The 20,861-nt window shown below is 42.5% G+C and overlaps 2 protein-coding genes across 5 annotated transcripts; both read left to right on the top strand.

Annotated features, from left to right (window-relative positions):
• The first annotated feature begins 820 nt into the window (after positions 1–820).
• qng1 (Q-nucleotide N-glycosylase 1) lies at positions 821–8,422 on the top strand. Its single transcript, XM_088413389.1, has 7 exons — positions 821–875; positions 1,215–1,409; positions 4,061–4,207; positions 4,924–5,036; positions 6,194–6,337; positions 7,783–7,978; positions 8,048–8,422. Exons 2-7 carry the CDS (start codon positions 1,220–1,222, stop codon positions 8,275–8,277), a joined length of 1,020 nt encoding a protein of 339 aa, XP_088269515.1. The 5' UTR covers positions 821–875; positions 1,215–1,219; the 3' UTR covers positions 8,278–8,422.
• Positions 8,423–8,839: 417 nt separating this feature from the next.
• On the top strand, positions 8,840–20,685 carry LOC148429716 (kinesin-like protein KIF27). 4 transcript variants are annotated; one of them, XM_088433387.1, is made up of 15 exons: positions 8,840–9,484; positions 10,630–10,827; positions 12,089–13,002; positions 13,194–13,325; positions 13,400–13,549; positions 13,717–13,883; positions 14,227–14,315; positions 14,397–14,534; positions 14,968–15,179; positions 15,769–15,816; positions 15,889–16,059; positions 16,785–16,958; positions 17,076–17,270; positions 17,942–18,152; positions 19,152–20,685. In XM_088433387.1, the coding sequence occupies exons 1-15, from the start codon at positions 9,187–9,189 to the stop codon at positions 19,616–19,618; spliced, it is 3,564 nt and encodes a 1,187-aa protein (XP_088289513.1). In that variant the 5' UTR covers positions 8,840–9,186; the 3' UTR covers positions 19,619–20,685. The 4 variants fall into 4 exon arrangements, with proteins under 4 accessions (XP_088289513.1, XP_088289675.1, XP_088289592.1 ...); XM_088433549.1 differs by having other exon boundaries at positions 13,400–13,558; positions 17,942–18,128; XM_088433466.1 differs by having other exon boundaries at positions 13,400–13,558; positions 17,942–18,140.
• The last annotated feature ends 176 nt before the right edge of the window (positions 20,686–20,861 follow it).

The following is a 20,861-nucleotide window of genomic DNA, read 5'->3' as shown; positions in this document are numbered from 1 at the left end:
TCTGCACTAAAGGAATTTCTCCAAGAAGCTTTGTGTCATCAATTATTATGGCACATATGAGTTTATGCTTTCAAAAGTGGTGTACTCATCAAGGCATGGTGTGATCTAGAACCAATGCACCTCGACTAGTGTTCACCACTAATTTCATCGGAGCTTGTTCTAACAACCGGACATCTAAGGCGGACAATACGCATCTAGGATGTGTACATTGAGGAAATTCATCATCTATTGTTCTCTCATGACCACATCCAGAAAGGTCCACATTTTCGCTGACTTTAAACTTCCTAAAATATCTTTCTTAATCCCCTGAGACATGGTGCAACCCGTGTCACCAGACAAAATAGTGACTACTGTGCCACTCACTGTAAATTGATGATTTTGTTGGGGTAGTGCTGTTCACATTTGTGGATGCACCTTATTTTTATTTAGTTATTGGGGGGGGGGGGGGGGGGTCGTAGTGATGATCATTCGTGGACACAACTTATTTTAACATGTCCTTCCTTACATTCACCTGAATTCCTTGTCATACAATAATTGTCCCGGTCTGTTTCGTGAGTTTGTTTTCTAAAACAGTTTTTTCAAGCAATTTCTGTCAAAATAAATTGATATGACATTTTCATTGTATTTTTATTATTTTGCATTTGTATTTAAAATTGCTCGCATTTGACTGAATGAGTCCAAAGGTACGTATGTAAGTAAATATACCCCATGCCCTGTTAATAATTAGTAGCAGAAACTAAGCTGTTTCCGTTTGCGCCTGCTGACTGCTCCGTGATTGGCTGAGACTCATTAACGGAGGTTTGATTGGTCGAATCTTTTGAAAGCGGAAGCAAACCTGCAACGACTCGGCAACAGTACAACTAAGTCCTATTCTGGTTGGTAAATTTAATTAATCACCATTAAATCAATAAACGATACCATAACACAAAAATGTTTAAGTGTTTTAGAATTGTAGTGTTCAAAATTCAGGAAATACCAAATTCCTAGTGAAAGGTTGTCATGTAGTCAACTCTGATTCGGATTGCCTACTGATAATTGTATTTATTCGCGCTACAGCGTTCATGTGACAAGTCCGCAGAAAGATGTGCACGCTCAAAGAAATGACCACCTTAGCAAACGCTTTCGGTCTGCGTTTAATGCGAAAGACACCGATTACGCATTTAGGTTTTGCCATTTGTGACACACAACATGTGTCTGCATGATCTGTTTGTCAGCCTCCATGGAGCCGCCTCTGTCTCCTCGAGAATCCGGCCAGTTTGTAGCCGAGCAGAGCCAGGACGTGTCTGTAGAGGAAGAGGGCGTGCGGAAGGTGGCACACATGCTCTACGCTCTGCGCGGCAGTGACGACTTGAGCGCCTGTGGCTGGAAGAAAGCCAATCCCCTGGCTCCTGCGCCCACTTCTGACCAGGGGAGTTAGCCCCATCACTCACATCCAACACAAATGCTGGAACAAAAATTTGGCTCTTAAACTGTAAAATTAAAAACGGACAAGAACCGACTATGTTTTGTAGGGGGCGCGGCACTGTTGATTCCGGTCTATTCTAGTAGCAACTAGTGGCAAGTGGCTGTTCATTCCTGTAACCAGGGGCGGAGCTTCATGGTGCCTGGAGTGGCCATGGCCAATTCCTTGTCACACTCTGGCCTTACAACGTAGGGAACATTGTACAGTCAATGTTAATCAAAATCATTACAGCAATTCCATAGCCATAGCAAGCAACTGATTTGGCCAAGAACTTGCTTTTTGTAATACCATCCACAATGACGAAAAATTAATAATCTGTTCCAACACATACATTATATTATCAGAAACAAACGTGCATCAGCGTAATGTTTAAAATGGTAATGAATTAAGTGATTGTTGTGGAACTTTTGCCTTTTAGATATAATTTGAATGAACATGCCATTGATCACTGATTGTGAATTAGTGTGTGTCATAGTATGCTACGTGATACGCAAAAGCGAGGCTAAGGCAGAGAAGCAACTCAGTAAGGTGTTGTCACTCTGGCCACCCTAAAAAAAAAAAATCAAGCTATGTCCCTGCTATGCTTTATGTCAGGGATGTCGCAAAAAATCGATTCACATAAGAATCGGGATTCTCATTTGCTACGATTTAAAATTGTATATAGTGATTAAATAGGTAGAATGATGCAAAATTTTGATTGCAAGGCAGAAAGTCTAGAGGAAGGCCAAAGATGAGTTTATTATACATGTAGTGAGAGAGGACATGAAGGCAGTTGAAGTGAGAGAAGAGGATGTTGGAGACAGGTTTTGAAGACTATTGAGTCGCTGTGGCGACCCTTGAAGGGAAAAGCCGAAAGTAGTAGTAGAAGAAGAAGATTCCATTTAAAATGCCCCAAATTCAATAATATATATAATTTCGGCAATGCGTGTGTCTTCTCAGACAGGAAATGACACATGTTTTTCAAATCCCCCATAAGTCCTAAACAATCTAATGGAAAGCAGAGAAGCAGAGCTTTGTCAATACCACATGCATCATGATGGTAACTGAGTGTGGGGGAGGGGGAAAAGGTGTAGTAATGTCAAGTCACACAAAAGGAGGAAATGACGCATTGTTTTTCAAATTAACCGTAACTGAAAAGGTGTTTGTTCAAGCAAAGTAACTCCAAGCAATTCTGAGAGCGGACAAGCTGAGCTTTGCATCGATACCGCATACGATAGCTGGCATCATCTTTTTCATTTGTACAACCGTTTTTAAAAGACTATATATCTTCTTCTACTTTTTTTCTTATCCATATGTGTTTTATTTTTGTTTCATCGTATTTGAAATTGTAAAATACGTCAAATTTATAGCTAGCTCCAAAGAGTAATAGATGTCCACGTACGTGCTGTTTTTGTGGGAAAAAAGGTGCATTCCTTTCATATCAAAGCTTATCAAAAATCAATTCAGAATCAAATTGAATCACGAGACAAAATGAATGAAAGAAGGGCATCCTAAGAGATTTTTCATTTCATGCTGAGCCATTTACAAAGCAATTTCTATTTTACAGTATATTTTGAGTCAAAGTTGCAATGTTCCACCACCTCACCATACAAATGGTTGACTCCCATACATTTTTCAAACATTCAACATCATTTTCCATTTAACTGGAAGTAGCCTGCTTGCTAGAGCGCATAAAAACAAAGATTGCGCGCCACAATGTTTCATTTCTGAGAAATGCATTTTTCTTTTCAACCAACTGAGTCACTGGAGAAAAACAGGTAGCTTTCCCCTAGCCCTGGACTCCAAATGGTGGAGTCTTGTTAACACCCAATTCCTTTCACCATGAACTAGATACGAACCTGCTAGCTAAGAGACCAGCAGAGAAAATAAACAACACGGAACATCACATTTTTGTTTCATTTTATTTAGATTACAGTATTTTTTTTCAATTTTCATTTGGAGTCCCAATATTAATGTAGAATCTCATCTCTCTTTTCAGTCTCTTAACCTGAAAGTAGCCTGCTGGCGGACAAACATCAGACACCCTGCAGGTTTTTTCCATTTTTGACACGAAACGCAATTCTTTCTTTTAATGATTGAGTGACGCCAGAAGAGCTGCTTCCGCCTCAGAAGGCAAATAGTGAAAGTGCTGTTTATTCCAAATGGCATGAACTCAAAGATGACTGGTTAACAAGTACACAGAGCCAAAATATGAAAATGTAAGGCACTCTTTAATTTGATGAATTTAGAAACATCTCTCCAGAATTCAATTGGTTGGGTATCGTCTGTTAGTAAAATGATGTTTCTCTCCAAAAACAAGGAATGGCGAACAAGCTAACAAGCAAACAGTCCAATTTCTTTTTGACGCTCATTTGAATCTGGAAACGTTTCCGTACGCTACAATAAAAGGTGTGCACTTCTGCAATCATACATTTTCCATTGTGTTAAATGACTTGACTTGGTTTGATGTTGCACCGGCAGATTTTGTGTGATGTGGCTTTTGCCATGAAGGCCATTTGTTACTGCCTTGCTCCCGTTGAAGCGCACGTTGTCAATGGGAACTTGGCTCCTCGGCACTCGAGCAGTAATTGGCTTATTGTACAATTCCAATATCGCAGGCCTTCAATTGGGTGTTTGTGGTTGACACCATGAACTTCTCCTTCTGGCCCGATGAGGAAACGCGGCAGTGCGAAGTGACCTTCCGAGGGACCAAGCACACGGGCTACATGACCTTGTGCGCCGCCATCACGAGAGCAATGGAGGAAGGTGCGATGGCGTCTTGATGTGACCATTTTTGACTTTCATCCTTAAAATATATTTTTTACCCTCAAAAGTCTGATTTAAAATTTGAAAGGTAAACTCAAGTCTTTATTTATTTACACGCAATATTATGTTGTCTGTGCCCCACCAGTCTTATTAATTTGCTTTTGCGAAATACGAAAACCACCGATTTTGTCCATAACGGCGTGTGGCCATTTTGTCCCTTGCAGTCGACTAAAAATTGCATTACAGTTGCTCGCGGCTCAAATAACGGCCAATCGTGGCTCGCCTATTTTCTGGGTTCAGTCATGGGACATTCACTCGATGAGCGGTGATTGATCACATCGACGGTCAAAACAACATGGAACTACAGAAGCTGCTAAAGCAAATTGTCTTGACGAAATCAGAGTCAATTGATAAAATGAGTCAACAAGCCCTAGCTCATAATATAGAAACATTTCTCTTATAGTCCACATGTTGTTCATTTGTGCCTTCCAATTATTGTGAGCGTGGCCTTTACTTGAACTCGGACCGCTTGGGGAATTGCTCGTAATGTCGTCTGCATCATTTGCAATTACACACCGGATATTTATAAATTAAATCCCCTATGGAGCTGTGCTCACCGTAAATCACATGAAATGTTGTTGTTTGAGCTACTTGATAGAAATGGCTGCTTTTCCTGTTGCATGTTGTCCCTCTACCTTGCCTATCTTTTTCTTCAGGGGTGCCCATTACCGATCCCAAATTCTTCTCCCGGATTTCTGTGGAGGAGCTGGCACATATTCTTCGGTCTGACAATGAAACGCCCATGCCCATGCTTGAGGAGCGCCATCAGGTTCCAAAATGATCATCTTCATCTTAACATTGTACATGTACTTGGCTGTCACAAACGTCTCATAAGTTGACCAAATGTCATCTTTAGCATTTAGGCACATGATATACACTGGGTGCTGGTTAATTTGTTGGTATTTCCAAATAATTGGTTCATGGGTCAAACTGTGGCGAAACTGTGAAGTAACATTTCAATCACACGGGTGTGTAATTGTAAATAACATTTTCTGGGGTCAAACTGCAGCTCTCATACAAGGTCCACAGGTTGTGCTCATGTTTTTACGTCACAATTGGCAATGCAGGTCAACCTCTGAGTTGTTAAAAACAAACAAAACAAACAAACAAAACCCACTGATGTGTAAAGAATGTAAAAGCATTGCTCTTGGTAACGAAAACCCCATAGGAAATAATGGAACCGAAATCTGTTATAGGCAATCAGTGGCCATCATCAAACATTTATTAATGGTGCGGCAGCGGTTTGAATCGAGCTCAACCTGTGATTAGGATTTTAAAATACGTCTCATAGAAATAGCGTCGTCCGTTCCAGGGTGAATCTGTCGCCTTCCTAAAACCTCTATAACTAAACAGGCAGATTGCATTCTGTTATTTTTCAATGGGATGCAAATGTCTAAAAATATGACTATTGAGTCATTTTTAGTGCGTTTTAGCAAAGATGTCATGCAGAGCTTATGATGACTGGCGATGTTGTCGCTGAGCCGCAGTGCCATCAAAGGAAATGGGTCTCGCGCAGGTCAGTGCATCATGGCATATCATATCATAGCATTCCAGTAGCATGAGGGTGACATCAACGCAATTTGATTGGCGAGTGCTTTGATCGACCTGCGACATCATCGTTTATGCTGCCCCCGATGTCGCCTTTCGATTACTTGTTGTTACTTAAATGCTAATTATAGGGATGGGCGTGAGCATTGCGTTTGCTAAGCGCAGCTGTTTTTGAGCTCAGTTTCGACAGTGCCATGGCATCGCTGATAGGTTGTGACATATCAGCACCGTAGTCCTCTGTTTGGCTTGGCAAAAATATCACGTTCACCGTTACGGAAGAAAGCTATGTTTAAAATGGGGATGACGTCTCAATCTTATTAACAGGTTGGCATAACAAGCGCGCCCGGCCTCATTTACATGCCGCGTCTGTCATCCAAGGTGCTGACTGAGGGCGGGCGTGTGCTGTTGCAACATGGCGGAAGCTTCCAGAGCTTCATCAGCCAGGCCAAGAATGACGCCCGCAAGATGGTGGAGCTCATCGTGGAGAAGATTCCCTCCTACCGGGACGAAGCTGTTTACCAGGTGTGAAGCTTTTGCCTAATGGTAGGCCTGCATGGAGTTGTGTTTAATATTTCTGCGTTGCGGTTCTGAGGTCACGGGTTCAAGCTTGCATGTTATTCTGTTGTCGCATGGGTATCCTCCGCCTATTAAATTTTTATCCCAATACATAATTTTTTTTAATGTAAACTGATTTCATTGAAATGTAAAATACGACCGAACTCTACCAAGTCTGACAAGCATTAGCTTGTACAACATATGCTCAACCAGTGTCCCATGCCCATAGTCAACTAAAAAAGGCCACAGTTCATCCATGACCGAATGAAATGCATGGGTGGATGGCTACGATGAATGAGCCGATGTTTCATTCAGCATACTCAAGTCATGAAGCTGTGAGTAGTCTTCCATCTGCTGGCCACATTTTATTGTCACAGCTGAATTCCACAATGGGGGATTCCATTTCTGTGTTTGTTTGTGCGTGTGCGATCTATTGGATTTATATTTATTACTCATACATTTTGCATTTTTGTCTTTTTATGGCTTTTCTTTAATGTTACCACAGAAGGTGACAAAAGTCCACAGGTGGCAAAGTGGAAAAGTACCAGTTTGACCGAATACAGCATTAGACATATATGTTACCGAATAGAATAAAAAGAAATAAATGGTTTCACAGAGTGTAATTGTTATTTTCAGCATCGTTTACCTTTCTGCATTTTGTGAAACAGTATTCTAAAATTAAATCCAATGTATTTAAAAACCTGCATTTTATAGATGAAAAAGAGAAGCCATTTTGCATTAGTCACACAAAACGATCACCACCATGCAAAACTAGCAAATCTGTCACTTTTTTAGCTCAGTCTTGACATAGTATATTTGTAGCGTTTTTTTTCTTTTTTCATTTTGTCCTTTCACTCTTTCTACCGAAGCAGATGAAATGAATCTTTTCTCTTACAATTGTGCAAAGTAAAAACTACTGCAGTTTGTGCAGAACTCTAGAAAATTTTCTTTGGCAGTCAGTTTTGTCAGACAAAATTTGGCCTTCAAAACTTTATTACCATGTATGAGGTTGCTGCCCCCTCTCATAACCTCTCATACCAGGAAGGCAATGTAATGTGAGAGGCTTCGTCTTATATGGCGCTTTAGAGCAGAGGTTCTCAAACATTTTGCAGTCAGGGACCCCTTTTAGAAAGCAAAATTTCCCAAGGACCCCAGTTCAAATGTTTGTGGAATCAAAGCAAAAAAAAAATTTTTTAAAATCATATTTAGTGACTAAATAAATAATCAAGCTCTTTGATGATGACATGGTTTGACATTGTGCTATTTAGCCCTAAAAAGAGAAAACGTACAACCAATGTCAAAAATAGAACTGCGGCGGAAGAATTTCAATGTTGTAGATTGACTTTTTTGCTCATTTGCTCACATTTCAGCCATATGTCGGAATGACGTGAACGTCTTTTGTTTCATTTAAGGGGAAGAAGATCTCATTGTACAAGAGGGCTCAAATCCTGGTGGCAGATTTCTGGGCCGTCACCGCAGCCAGAGGCGAGGCTGACATCATCAACATAGACTGGCTCACCATGTTCGCTGACTACCGGGTCCCACAGGCCCTCGTCTACCTGGGGGTGCTGCGATACTCGGACGATCTGATGCGCACGCTCAAGAGCGGTGTGTGTCACAACATTTGTTTCACCTGCACTATCCACTGACATCCAATATTCAAATTTGTGCCTTCAGGCGAGCTGTTGCGTTCAGGTGACTGCAGGGAGGTGGAGATCCGGGCGTGCTCCATTTGGGCGGTGGAGCGCATCAAGACCCGCCTGGACGAGCTGGCGCGGGAAAACGGTGACGACGGCGGTGGCATCAACTCGGTGCTGATCGACTTCTTTCTGTGGCCGTACGCCAAACGGCACCACCGAGAGATGGCCCACATTCCCGTACACCACACCCGCTGTGTTTACTATTGATAAGGTCAATGTGCTTGGGACCAAGCGAACTGCCTGCACATAGACTGTTTTAAAAGGTCTTTGCCTAATATACGCTGGATACGAAAAGTCTTCACAGCTGTTGAAATGCCATGTTTCTTATGATACAAGATGAATCATTTCAAAACGTTTTATATTTTTCCTTGTGACCTGTCACCACACTTTTCTGTGGAACTCAAGTGAAAAAAAAGTGGCCCACAATGTGTTATGGCGTGATGAGTCCAAGTGGGCACAATTTACAAGTGAGGTTTTCTGTGCATTCAATGAAGTTGTCTACAGCGACGTTATCGGGCGTTTTGTTGGTAGATTTTTGAAATACCTTTGAAAAAATCCCCCCCATGGAGGTCTGAAATACCAAAATAGAAAGTGAGTGGGCAAAAGAGCTTGCTCAGATCAAAACATTTGCTCGTCCGTCACTCAAGGGTGGATGATGTTTCGAAAGTTCCATATGAGGGCGCTGTGTGCTTTTGTAATGTCTTCAAGTCCCTCCATCGAGGTGACTTGAAGCTTAGTCGTTGACTCCAGCGGCGGTTTCCATGACTACCGAGTAGTCGCAACTGACACTCGAATGTCAACAACGGTTTAGCGCTTAACAAACGATTACAATTGAATAAAATTATTTCGATGTTCCGTAGATCCGGGCTAGACGAGGAAAAAAAAGTCTTTGGAAACAGACTGAGTTGAGAAAGAGTCGACGCTGGCTGCTTTTATAACTGACAAAAGCAAATTATTTGCCTTCATGGTCCTGTCAGGCCCACTTTTATCTTTTGAAAAGGGCGCACAAGTAGGGGAGTTCTTTATCTACGGACTTGTTTTTGTTACGACTTTAAAAAAAAATCTTAACAGATTGGTACTTGTTTGGTTTCGGAGAAGGTGCCCTCGATTTACGCCATGACCGAGGTCCGCATCCGCGTTGCGGTTCGGTTGCGTCCACTCCTCCCAAGGGAGCTTCTGCACGCCCACCAGGAATGCCTGCGCGTGGTGCCCGGCGCCCCGCAGGTCATCCTCGGTTCCGACCAGCTCTTCTCCTTCGACCACGCCTTCGGGCCGAACGCCAGCCAGGGTGAAGTGTACGAATCATGCGTGCGGCCGCTGACCAGATGTCTGTTGGATGGAGTCAACGCCACCGTCTTCTGCTATGGGCAGACCGGCTCGGGGAAGAGCTACACGCTCGGTGGTGACAAGATGGGTGAGAAACAGCCCTCCTATACGTGCTATGTTAACTGTGATCTTCTCAGTCCCCACGGAGCCTAGGAATACAGTAGCTCACAGTCACCAGATGGTGAGATAATATAGTTTTCGCATATGTTGCAGAACTGATCTTTTAAAATGTAAACACTGGCAAAGATTTATGTCGCTTACGCTCTTTCAAAAGCAATTGGAGAAAACGTATGTGTCAAGTGAGAATCGAACTGGTGGTCCTTTGCATTCATCAGTTCCCAAAAAGCCCTATATGAACATGCGGACCTTTTTCTTTGTGGTGAAGTCACATAAGAGGCGCCACGACCTATGCAAGCAAATGCAGTATAAGTGAGGTACATGCGCATGATGCAAATGTCTATCTATAAAAAGTAGATTTCAATGATATGTAATTAAAATTAATGCAGGTTCTGATAAAGGGAGATGATTGTGATACTTTGGATGCACCTATTAGATCTGTCTATGAACAGAATTAGTGACAAAGGGCCGTCTTGGTGAAGTCTAAACCTTGTCTGCTGCTCCATGTCCAGGATGAAAGCCACACTGCTTCAACTGAATTTGAGATTTGACTTCCCTCCTCTCCATCCATGAATAGCCCTTACCAACGTGGCCAAGGAACAGGATCATCCCTATAGTTGGAACAAATTCTATTATCTTAAAAGACTTACATCCCCGAAACATCCCCTACCGCCTTGGCTGCTCCCACAGGTGATGAGTTCGTGGGAAGAGACTCATCTGGGCTATCCCATGAATGCCACCAGGCATTCACCAACAAGGCCTACCAATAGGGTTGACTCCAAAGGAGCGGCTTTCTGAGTGAAAATGAGTACCAAAATAAGCGAAAAAACGAATGAAAATTAGATTTCTAACCAAAATAAATAGGTGTAAAGTGCTGTAAGTTAAGAATTCAAAAGCAGTCAATAATAAATTGCAATTTGCTGTCAACCAATTCAGGGTGTCGCCCGCCAACTGCCCATAAACATCTGCGATACATACCAGTTGGCCAGCGACCCTAAAGCGGATGAGTGGCTCCAGAAAATGGATTTAAAAAAATAGAACATATTTTGGTCACAGCCATACTTTTGTGACTCGGCTAATCGCCGAAGAAGTACAAAATTTAATTATTTCTTACAGATGCAGAAGGAGGTATCATCTCATGTTTGGCCAAGGACGTGTTTTCGCTGCTAGACAAGAGGCAAAACAGTGACAGCACGGAGGTCACTGTCCGTGTGTCCTATTTGGAGCTGTACAAGGAGGAACTGCGTGACTTGCTAGAGCTTGACACCTCCCACAGAGAACTTCAGATCAGAGATGACTTTAGGGGTAACACAGGTAAGATGAAAATCTGACATTTTTAAATATAATATACATAAATGCAAGTATGACCATTTTTTTTCGTGACAAATTGAGTAATTGAGTAAGAGAATGGAGTAATGAAGGTAATGAAGGTCAAAAATTGTCTACATTCTCAAATACGTATTATACTACTACTAATAACAGTTTGACATTTATATTTTTTCAACTGAATGAGAAAGTATTCTCAATTTTCTCAAATATTCTACTTTTTCTTTTTATTCACTATTATGTATGACCTTTTCTTTAAATTACAATCATTTTACAGTTTTTTTTTAGATTATATAACATTCTACATTTGGTTCAAAATATACATCTTTTCTCCCCCAAATTGTATTCATATAAAAATTAGCCTTCCTCTCATTAAAATCTTTCATTTTTGCATGCAAATCTTACGGTGGCCCTGAAGTGCAAATGAAAAAAACAAATACCGAAGCAAAATTAAAAAAAGAAAAACACATTTACAAAAGACGAAAAAAACGAAGAAAGAAAAACGCAATTCAAAAACAAAACGCAAAAAAAAGAAAAGAAAAAACTTTTTACATAAGTCGAAACGCATACAATATTTTCACAAACACACGCAACATTTCGAGAAACAAAACAAAGAAAAAAAAAGGAATTCAAAAGACAAAACTAAACAACAAAAAGAAAAACACAATTTAAAAACGAAACGCAAAAAAAGAAAAGAAAAAACTTTTTACAAAAGTCGAAACGCACGCAACATTTTCACAAACGCACGCAACATTTCGAGAAACATTATTATTTAAAGACCAAACCGGAAGTGGTGGAGGCGGGAGGGAATAGTGGACTCACGACTGATTGGACGAGGAGGGGCAACCTGATTGGACGTAAATTGACTTGGTATTTGAACAGGAGGATGTTTTCATTTGCACTTCAGGGCCACCGTAAAATCTAGACCTTCTTCCAAACATACACAACTTGTCTCAAAGATATAACTCAACACTTGCTATGGTTTTCATAAAATAGTATCTTCTCAAAACCTTAACTTTAAAAAATAAATACATAATCCAGAAAACCTGACTTTGTATCAGAAGATATAACAAGATTTTTTTCACCCTCCACAATCTACTGTTTTTTTGTGAATATTGATTTTGAAGATGTATTATCTGGGTTCATCTTTTGCTAACCAAAACAACAATGCCTGAACAGCCTTAGATTAATTCATGTATTATAAATATCGGGTAATTGTGTGTGTGCGTGTGTCTGTGTGCACGCGCAGTGGTTGTGGGCGCCAAAGAAGTGTCAGTCTCCTCATGCGAAGAACTCCTCAACGTTTTGGAGGTGGGCAATACATTGCGGCAAACAGGTGCCACCCGCATGAATGAACATTCGAGCCGCTCGCACACAGTCCTCACGCTGTGGCTCCGCCAGAGAGCTCCCGCAGGGCTCCACGGGCCCAACGGACCCGAGCGCCTCTCCAAGTTCTGCGTGGTAGACTTGGCCGGCTCGGAGCGCGTAAGCAAGACGGGCAACACGGGCGCCCGCTTCGAGGAGTCGGTGCACATCAACACGGGCCTGCTGGCGCTGGGCAACGTGATACGGGCCTTGGCCCATCCCGGGCGGCAACGCAGCGCCTACGTTCCGTATCGCCACGCCAAGATCACTCGGCTCCTACGGGACTCGCTGGGGGGCAACGCCTGCACCCTCATTGTAGCCTGCGTAAGCCCGTCTCACCACAGCTTTGCCGAGAGCTTGAGCGTGCTCAGGTTTGCCTCCAAGTCACGTCGCATTCGCCGCCATGCTGAAGCGGCGATGCCCGAACAAGAATCTGAAGAGACTTCTGCCTCTCAGTTGACTTCTCAAACCCTTACCACTCAACTGACTTGTGATGACCCGCCTAGTAATGACATCCATACGCTAAGGCTTTCAGGAAGTGATTCCCCTCCAGAAGAAGCGGCAGGCCACAGGGAAGGATTTCCCTACTCGTCACTGGTGCAGCAAGCTGCTGATCTCCTAGCAGAAGCCTGCGGACTAGACTGTCAAAACGACACACTGACACGCAGAGTGCACGAGTGGCAGAAAAAGGCAAAAACTGTCAGCCAATCATGTCGCAGCAAGGATGTCAGCCTGTCAGATGAGAGCGACTCGCCGGTCACAATTGTACAGCTCAGACAGGACCTCAAGAAGTGTCAGGTGAGGAAGATGCAACTGTGGATACTGATAATTGCTTCAAACAAAGTGGGAACAAAGTGAAGTGAATTAGTCAACACTTACAGCCATTTGGCAGCGATATACAAAAAAAGTCAAGAAATAAAAGTTTTACCCGGGTCGGTAGTGCATGAGTGAAGCCGATACCATTAAACAGCACAATCCTTTTCTTTCAGGATTCTCTGGAGAAAAAGTCTCAACTCTTGGCACAAAGAGATGCCAAACTGAAACAAGTGCAAAAAGAAGTGCAGGAGCTCTTACAGAAGCAAAACGTCCTCCTGCAGACTTTTTGCGAAGGCACGGCACAGGTGAGACCGCTCTCCTCCTGTATCTTCTCGGCCATCGCTGACACTTCGCGTTGAATCCTCTGAATGTCGTCAAGACGGAGCGATTGGTGGACCAGCAGATCCTTATTGACCGCCTTCGATGTGACCTGATGGCCATGCGGGGTACAACGCCAGGTACCTCCTGCGTGACTCGCCGCAGACCACACAGTGGCAGCTTGCTACGGCCCAGCTGCGGACACATGCCGGTCAGTAAGGTGGGGGGCTGACTTCAGCGTTAACATTAGCATTAGCTCACGCCACAGGACATTTCGAGGCACCCGTTGACTTTCTAATAGGAAATCATGGAAATGGATATATTTCAAATGTCATAAACTGAAGTTGTACAACTTAATAACTGAAGGTTAATGTGCAGATGCATCCTGCTCTGGCGACCGAGTCGCTGGAGAGGCTGATGGCAACGTTTAAGGTGAGCAACGATCGTCTGCAGAGTGAGGAGGAGGTGAAGGATTTCTGCCCTCTGCTGAAGCAAACTGAAGACGTACAAGGTCAAGAGAAGAACAACTTTGTTAGTGGACTCGGGTAGGAAAATATTTGTTGGCCATTTCGATTGAAAGCTGATTTTGTTTTCCTGCAACAAAGCATTAGTCAAATTTCTACTCATTTTGAAGGCTGCCGCAAAAGATCTCAGTTGGGTAACTATTTGTCAGAGAGTGGTGGTGGCTGCACCGTAAGTTGCCATCGATGTATTGTGAGTGGTCACTGTTGAGGATGAAATGATCACATTTCTCCGAAATTTCATATATAATCCCTCCAGCGTCAAACTCCAAGTCAGATCCTACAACTATCATCAATTCATGCACTTTTACTGGGCAAGCGTTTACTCTTTTTCATCCAATGCTATAACCATCAATGTCTCCTTCAGCTGGACCAGCAGGCAGAAGAAATCAGCTCTAAAGGAAAAAAACTTTGGACCGGACCAACCTCCAGACCAAACAAGTCAACAGGCCACTTGTACCGCATCATTTTTTAAAAATATATTATCTTTCTTCATACCTATGCGATTTTTCAGGCACTGTACACTTATTCCCTCAGGGACCAAGCGACAAACCGCCGGACACTGCCGGGCAAGTGGCGCGAGGCAGAGAGCCAGTCTGATTCAGAGGACGATCCAGATGTTGTCAGCAAACATGTGCTTAAAGGAGGATCTTGTCAATGAGATGGAAAAAACTGGTATGTGCATAGTATGTTTTTTTTCAAATCAAATTATCTCTGATTTGTTTTCAAGGGTGATGAGTTGGCAATTTTATTGATGTGTTATGGGATTATACATTTGGTTTTAACTACTAAAATAGACAATTTGAACTCTTGTTCAGTATTTCAAACATTTTGGGGTCATTGTGTTCCACATTATTCTCGTGGTATCTTCACCAAAGGATGGCACAACCCTGGTAGTGTGATAACTAAACCATTCTGCTTGTATTATACATCAGTGGCGTACAAAGAAGAACAACCAACAAAAGAATACACTATTTACTACAGTTAAAGTAGCAAATCAATAGTAATTGTCAGACAAATGAAATGAAATTGGATCATTTCCTGCAGCATACTTGATGATCCCTCATGACACACGAATGCGCTGATGTCTTGCTCTGCTGTCCTACAGAGAAAGAAACGCTGGCAGCGGTCCGACGCGATGCGGGCGATCACAGAGAGGATGACGCGCTGGCGTGGTTGTCAGAGCAGAGCCAACGGGCCTGCTTGGCGCTGCGTCAGAGTCTGCAGCACATGGACTTGCAGAGGGCTCAGCTAGAGAAGAGCCTCAGGCGGCCCAGCTCGGAGAGTAGCGACAACCCCGGAGAGTCCGAGCCTGATAGGGTTAGTGTGGATTTAATGAGCAGCATTTTTGCTACTCTATTTAATTATTTACTTCATATACATTAATACGCTGATGTTGGGAGTGTTACAAAAACTGATTTGACTCGGGAAATTGGTTTTGATTTAAATGATGCAGATGCATTGAATTGACGAAATGGCCGCATTTACAGTTTTGACAACTTCATATGAATGTAAAATGACAACAAACTGAGCCGTACATCCGTGCCCTCCCTATAGCCACAGAATGCTCTGCTTAAAACAAATAAAATAAAATTATATGTGCCGTTCAGTCCATATTGGCACCAAACGGAAACCATTGAACCGATCGGTTTGGGCAATTTAAGCCCTACCTCCAGGCATTAAGGAAACCTGACTTCATTTGTGTTTTTCATCATAAGAGGTGTGTTTTGGTATATTTCATTTTTAAAGAGTAGATCAGTATGGTTGTCTATTTTGTTTTAATTTAACCAATAATGCAACAAAATTATTTTTGGGGTGGAGCTTTCCAATGCACCATATCTATTTGTATTTAGTCCCATGAATAAGTCTCGATAATCTTAATGAAATGTGGTGTGATTTTGTTTTGCAGATGGACAGTGTTTTAGAAAGCAAAAACAAGTTGTGGTCTAAGGAAACGGTAACATGATTGTATTGTCAATTGGCACACACCGGTTTACTTTGCGTTAACACATCTCCGGGGTGGCTGCAGGCGTATGAGCCTTGTTGGCTGGATGAGGCCGAGGAGCTGGAGCTGCAGAGGAGAGCCACGCAGCAGGAGCTAGACGAGGAGTTGCACAAGAGTGAGGAAGTGCGCCGGCGCAGGGACGCATGCATGCAACGCAAGAATGCGCTGGAGACGGAAAGGCTACGATCCAGTCAGGTACTGTCAGCTGTCTGCCCTCTACTCCTTCACTTCGCTCTACAAACTTGGATTATGAAAGATTTATACCAGTGTAGTAGCGGTGATATCATTTCTGTCCAATAAAAAAATAGTTATGTGTTTGGTTCAAACAACCTAGAAGATTCAATAAACAACAAAAAGGAGGAAGACGAAGGCCTTTTAATCGCGAGGAGGGCGGACTGGAACCTTCACCTTCAGAAAGCTATTTGCAGTCTGGTTACAGATCCTTTCCGTTCCTCATTCATTCATTTGGGTTGGCCCTCGGTACAAAAGTCATTGCTGCCCTGCAGGTTTGGGGGAGGCATTTGGCAACAACGTAATCAGTAGGTTTGTGATCGTGAGGAATGCAGTTTACGAGTCCATGCCGCTGGGCTGCTTTCCGGGGAACATTAAGCATGACTCGTTCTGCTTTTGCCCTTTGGTCGGGTCACGAAACCGCGACCCCGTTGGTCGGGTCACGGGCCTGCCTTTTCTTGAGACGCGTCCATTCCTCCTCTTCACAAATACCAGTAACAGAAAACATTCATCCTAATCTACCAAACGTGGGATAACCCATATGCAGTTATTATTACATTATGTTATTATAAATGTATTTTTGTATTTTCTTCTTGCTTGGGTCCAAAGTAAGGCAAGACGTTTTTCAGCATTTTGTCCATACAAACCCTTTTTATTCTACTGTAACGTTGCGATATTTCACTTGTCAGATTTTGAGTCAGGACCTTCTGCGTGTGTCAATGCGCTTGGAAACGCTGGAGGAGACGGCTAGCAGCTCGAAGCGGGCGTCCACCACCGAGCTAGAGAAGGAAAAAGAGATGCTGAGGAAGAGGACAGAATACCTGGATTCACAACTCTCAGACAGCGCGGTGCTCACTTTGGAGGTCAGTCTGGGGCTCATGATGGGGATGCTGTACGCAGAAAATCCCCAATGCTTTGCAGAGTGACAGAAAAAGCCCAAGAAAAAGCAAAACACATTTATGGTCTTTATCGTTGTCAAGGAAGAACAATTGGAAGAAGCTGTGCAAGTCCTGGAAGCAGAGCTGGACTTCAAGCGGCGATCCATCCAGGATAAGCAGGAGAAAGCAGCCAGCTGGACGCCACGCGATAGCGCCCGCTTCACCGACATCACCCGGAAGCTGAAGGGGCTCTCGCAACTGCAAGCTTCAGAGCTGCTTGTCAAATACTTCAACAAAGTAAGAGTGCACAACTTATCTTTAGTAGTTTGTGAGAAATCAATATTGTGATCAGGGTCTTCAGATAAATTGGTAGCCCTTCGTTTTACTCAGTAGCAAACAAGTAGCTCTCAGTTTCAGAAAGATTGGTTACCCCTTATACATATATTGTATAATGTGTAATACTCATTTACACATTTATATTTATATGGATTTGTCAGTTTGTTTGCAATTTTGGTAGACCCCCACCCTCCTTTGTTGCTTCATTAGAGGGGCAAAATACTAGAAATAGGTCACACCACAAGACATAAGACACAGCACAGTTGGATACCTCCAATGCAAAACATTGTTAAAGGTCATATGTGTACATTTTCACATGTGCCTATGGGAGCTTTAGGGGCATTACGGTAAATGCAGTGAGACACACTCCTCTTCTGGCTGTCCATAGTTATAACAGACACGGCAACCTCCATGTAATATAATTTAATGACAATTGACCTACAATTATATTTAAAACATACTGTTGGTCATTAAGAACACGTTTATTTGCAAAATTCGAAATGAATCATTTCATTGATTAATTGATAATCAAACATGGTCTAAATGTCACACAGTGTCACTTTAAAGGGACACTTAAATGTGTTAGCAGTGTCCATCAAAAGATCATTTTTGTGTCTATGCTTGATCGCCAGGTAGTGGACCTTCGCCAAACACAAGCTTCTTTGCGTTTGCACTGCGAGGAGCTGGAGATTTATTGCGCGGAGCAGGAGGAAGCGCGCGCAGAGCTGGAGGCCGCTGTCCACAATTTGGCCTTGGACGCCGACCGCAGGCTCACCCAGCAGCAGCAGGAACACCACAGGAACATCCGAATCCTCATAAGTAAACTCAAAGGTCAACAGACACGTATGTGATTACATAAAGAAATGGTTTCCATAGTCCTTTGGCGTTGGGAGCGTACGGTGCTAACCACGTAGCTAAAACCTCGTACCGCCAGTGCAGTGGTTGCAAATATGATGGATAGGTTGTTGCTTGTGCGATTTCACCGCAAAGACCGAAAGAGTTAAGATTCTATTAAACACATTTGATACCATATTAAGGCCAATGGTGAGCTAAAACGTTGGACACAACAATCTCACACTAAGGCAGTGCTTCTCAATTATATTTTGCCAATGCCCCCGAGGAAAGAAGAAACGTTTCACGTCCCCCACCCCCCACTCGACGCGCTGACTATAAATAACATTATCTGTAAACAATGTATAAGTATACTTAAACCTGTATCCGTTTTAGCATTATCAAAAGAAAAAAGGAACTTTCAACAACCTTTACTTATTTTTACCGGGTTTATAAGGGTTACAGCTTAGTCTAGTACAGAAAAAATAAGAGCATCAAAGTGCCTTTTTTTATTGCAATTACACTTCACATGACAAAAACTAAAGCCTTTCCCCCGGGGTCATCCGTGCCCCCTCAACCAACCACTGTGGGCCCACCCCACTATTTGAGAAACACTGCACTGAAGATTTAAGATGACGGGAGCCCGCTGAAATGCTAAGACTAAGACTCTATAAACTTTAAGACGTCCAGCCTTTAGTCTAAGGCCTTGTCTGTACATAACCAGGGCTATTTTAACCTGCATATTCTCCCCCAAAGGTAACACATTTTGGGCACATGAATCAATGCGGTGGCCCTGGAGCAAGAGTTTCTTGCCTTTTATTTTCTTGGCTTATTCTTATATGGTGAACCTGCCAGAGGGTTTCTCAGATTTAGACGATTCATCAAAACTGCTCATTTCTCTAGCACACGTGAATTGTGACGTCATTTTCAGTCAACAGAAATTGGTTCTGTGCTTCACAAAAGGTTCATTTTGCATTACACTGTTTTTTTATTTGCGTTTCCGCCGACTAGAGGGCAACTCCTCAGGAGAAACCCAGGAGGCGATCAAGGCGCGTCTGCAGAACCTGGAGAAGGAGTTGTTCTTCTACAAGCACTGCAGCCGCAAGCTGAGGAAGCAGCTCAAGGAGTCCCAGTATGCGGACCAGAGCCCCCGCGCCGAGGAGACTGCCCCGGAACTAAAGGAGGCCAGAAGGTTCTCCCGCCAGCGGAGCCCGTCCTCGTCTTCGTCGTCGGTCGAGAACGCCAGGACGCCCGTCGATCACCAGATAGGCGCCCTAGCCCGTGTCCACGGTTACAGCGAGCGCCGGCCGCCTCCGCCCCACGGCATGAGAGCCACGGTTGGACTGCGTCGCAGGAAGGTGAGGGAGCCGGCGGTGCCGGCGAGGGACTCCGTGGTGGACACCGGCATCGAGATGCTATCCGACGACTCGCTGGATGCGTCCACCGGCAGCGAGACCCCCGATTTGGTGGCAATGTGAATCTTGAGGTCCTTGACCAACGTTTTTGCAATGTAAGTTTGTTTTCTAAAATTGGATTTCGGAACAATGAAGTTCATGACAGAATTACGGTGATATTGTAGAAAGGAATGTTGTGCTTGCGCAAAAAAAAAAAAAAAAAAAATGTTAATTCACACCAAAAGACGTGAAAAAATCTTAGTTTTAATACTAGGAGGACAAACGTTTTATTTAACAGAACTAATTTGAATTGGAAGAAAGTCTTTATAAAGATTATAAAACTTTCTCATTTGATTTTTGCTTTAATGTAGAAAAAAGAAAATCAAACACAGGCAAAAATCTATCATTTTGTGATTTTTGTTGTGATAGAAAAAAATCTGACGTAATACAAAAGTTTGACTACCCTTGTTGTAATATACAGTACTTAATTTTAAGTGTAATATTACAAGGGAAAGGGCTTTAGTTTTTGTGATAACCGCAGTAGTAGTAGTTGTGTTGTTTTATTTTTGTCATTTTACTTTGCAATAATTAGGACAATGATCATTTTACACACACGTTCTTACATTGTCGTTAGTTGTAATATTGCACAATAAATCATGAATGTACGTAATAGTAGCTTGAAAAATTGCAATTTATTTAATTGATTCAAACTTTTTTGCAACTTGTTATAGTACTTAAAAATATCATTCTTAATGGTGCATTGTTTTCCTACTATCTTAAAAAGAACATTTTTAATGGTGCATTTTGTTTACCTAATATTAAACTGTAATATAGTCGAGTACAAAACAAAATATAATTTATTTGTATTTGGAATGCAGTTGTTATTTGAAATTAATGGGCTCACTTACCCAAAATTATAGATGCGAATGTCATACCAAAACGGGCCATTGTGCATCTGCATCATGACACAGGAAACTTTCCTTGTATGGTTACGTTTACTGTAGTTGCATGAGTGTTTGCAATCATTTTGATGTTTACTCTTGGAGTATAAACTTTGTACGAATAGTTTAATTGATGTTTTTGTGTTTCAACAACTGCACGAAAAGAAATGTACAATTGATCCCTATTGTTTATATATTATATAAAATGTTCTACAGGCTTATTCATTTGGCCATAAAAGGGCATTCTTGTCAATATCAAAACACAGCTGTGTCAACCAGCAACCTCAATTTGATTATATTGTGGATGCCATGTCTTGATTACCTTGATAAATTGAAGTTTGAAAATTGCACACTAAGCTCACATAAAACGTGTAAGTTGAAAGCTA

The sequence above is a fragment of the Hippichthys cyanospilos genome, chromosome 1 (assembly GCF_059441005.1).
Source record: "Hippichthys cyanospilos isolate Australia breed blue-spotted pipefish chromosome 1, RoL_Hcya_1.0, whole genome shotgun sequence".
Lineage (NCBI taxonomy): Eukaryota > Metazoa > Chordata > Actinopteri > Syngnathiformes > Syngnathidae > Hippichthys > Hippichthys cyanospilos.
Note: the sequence above shows the minus strand (reverse complement) of the source record. Positions and strands in the feature narration are given on the sequence as shown.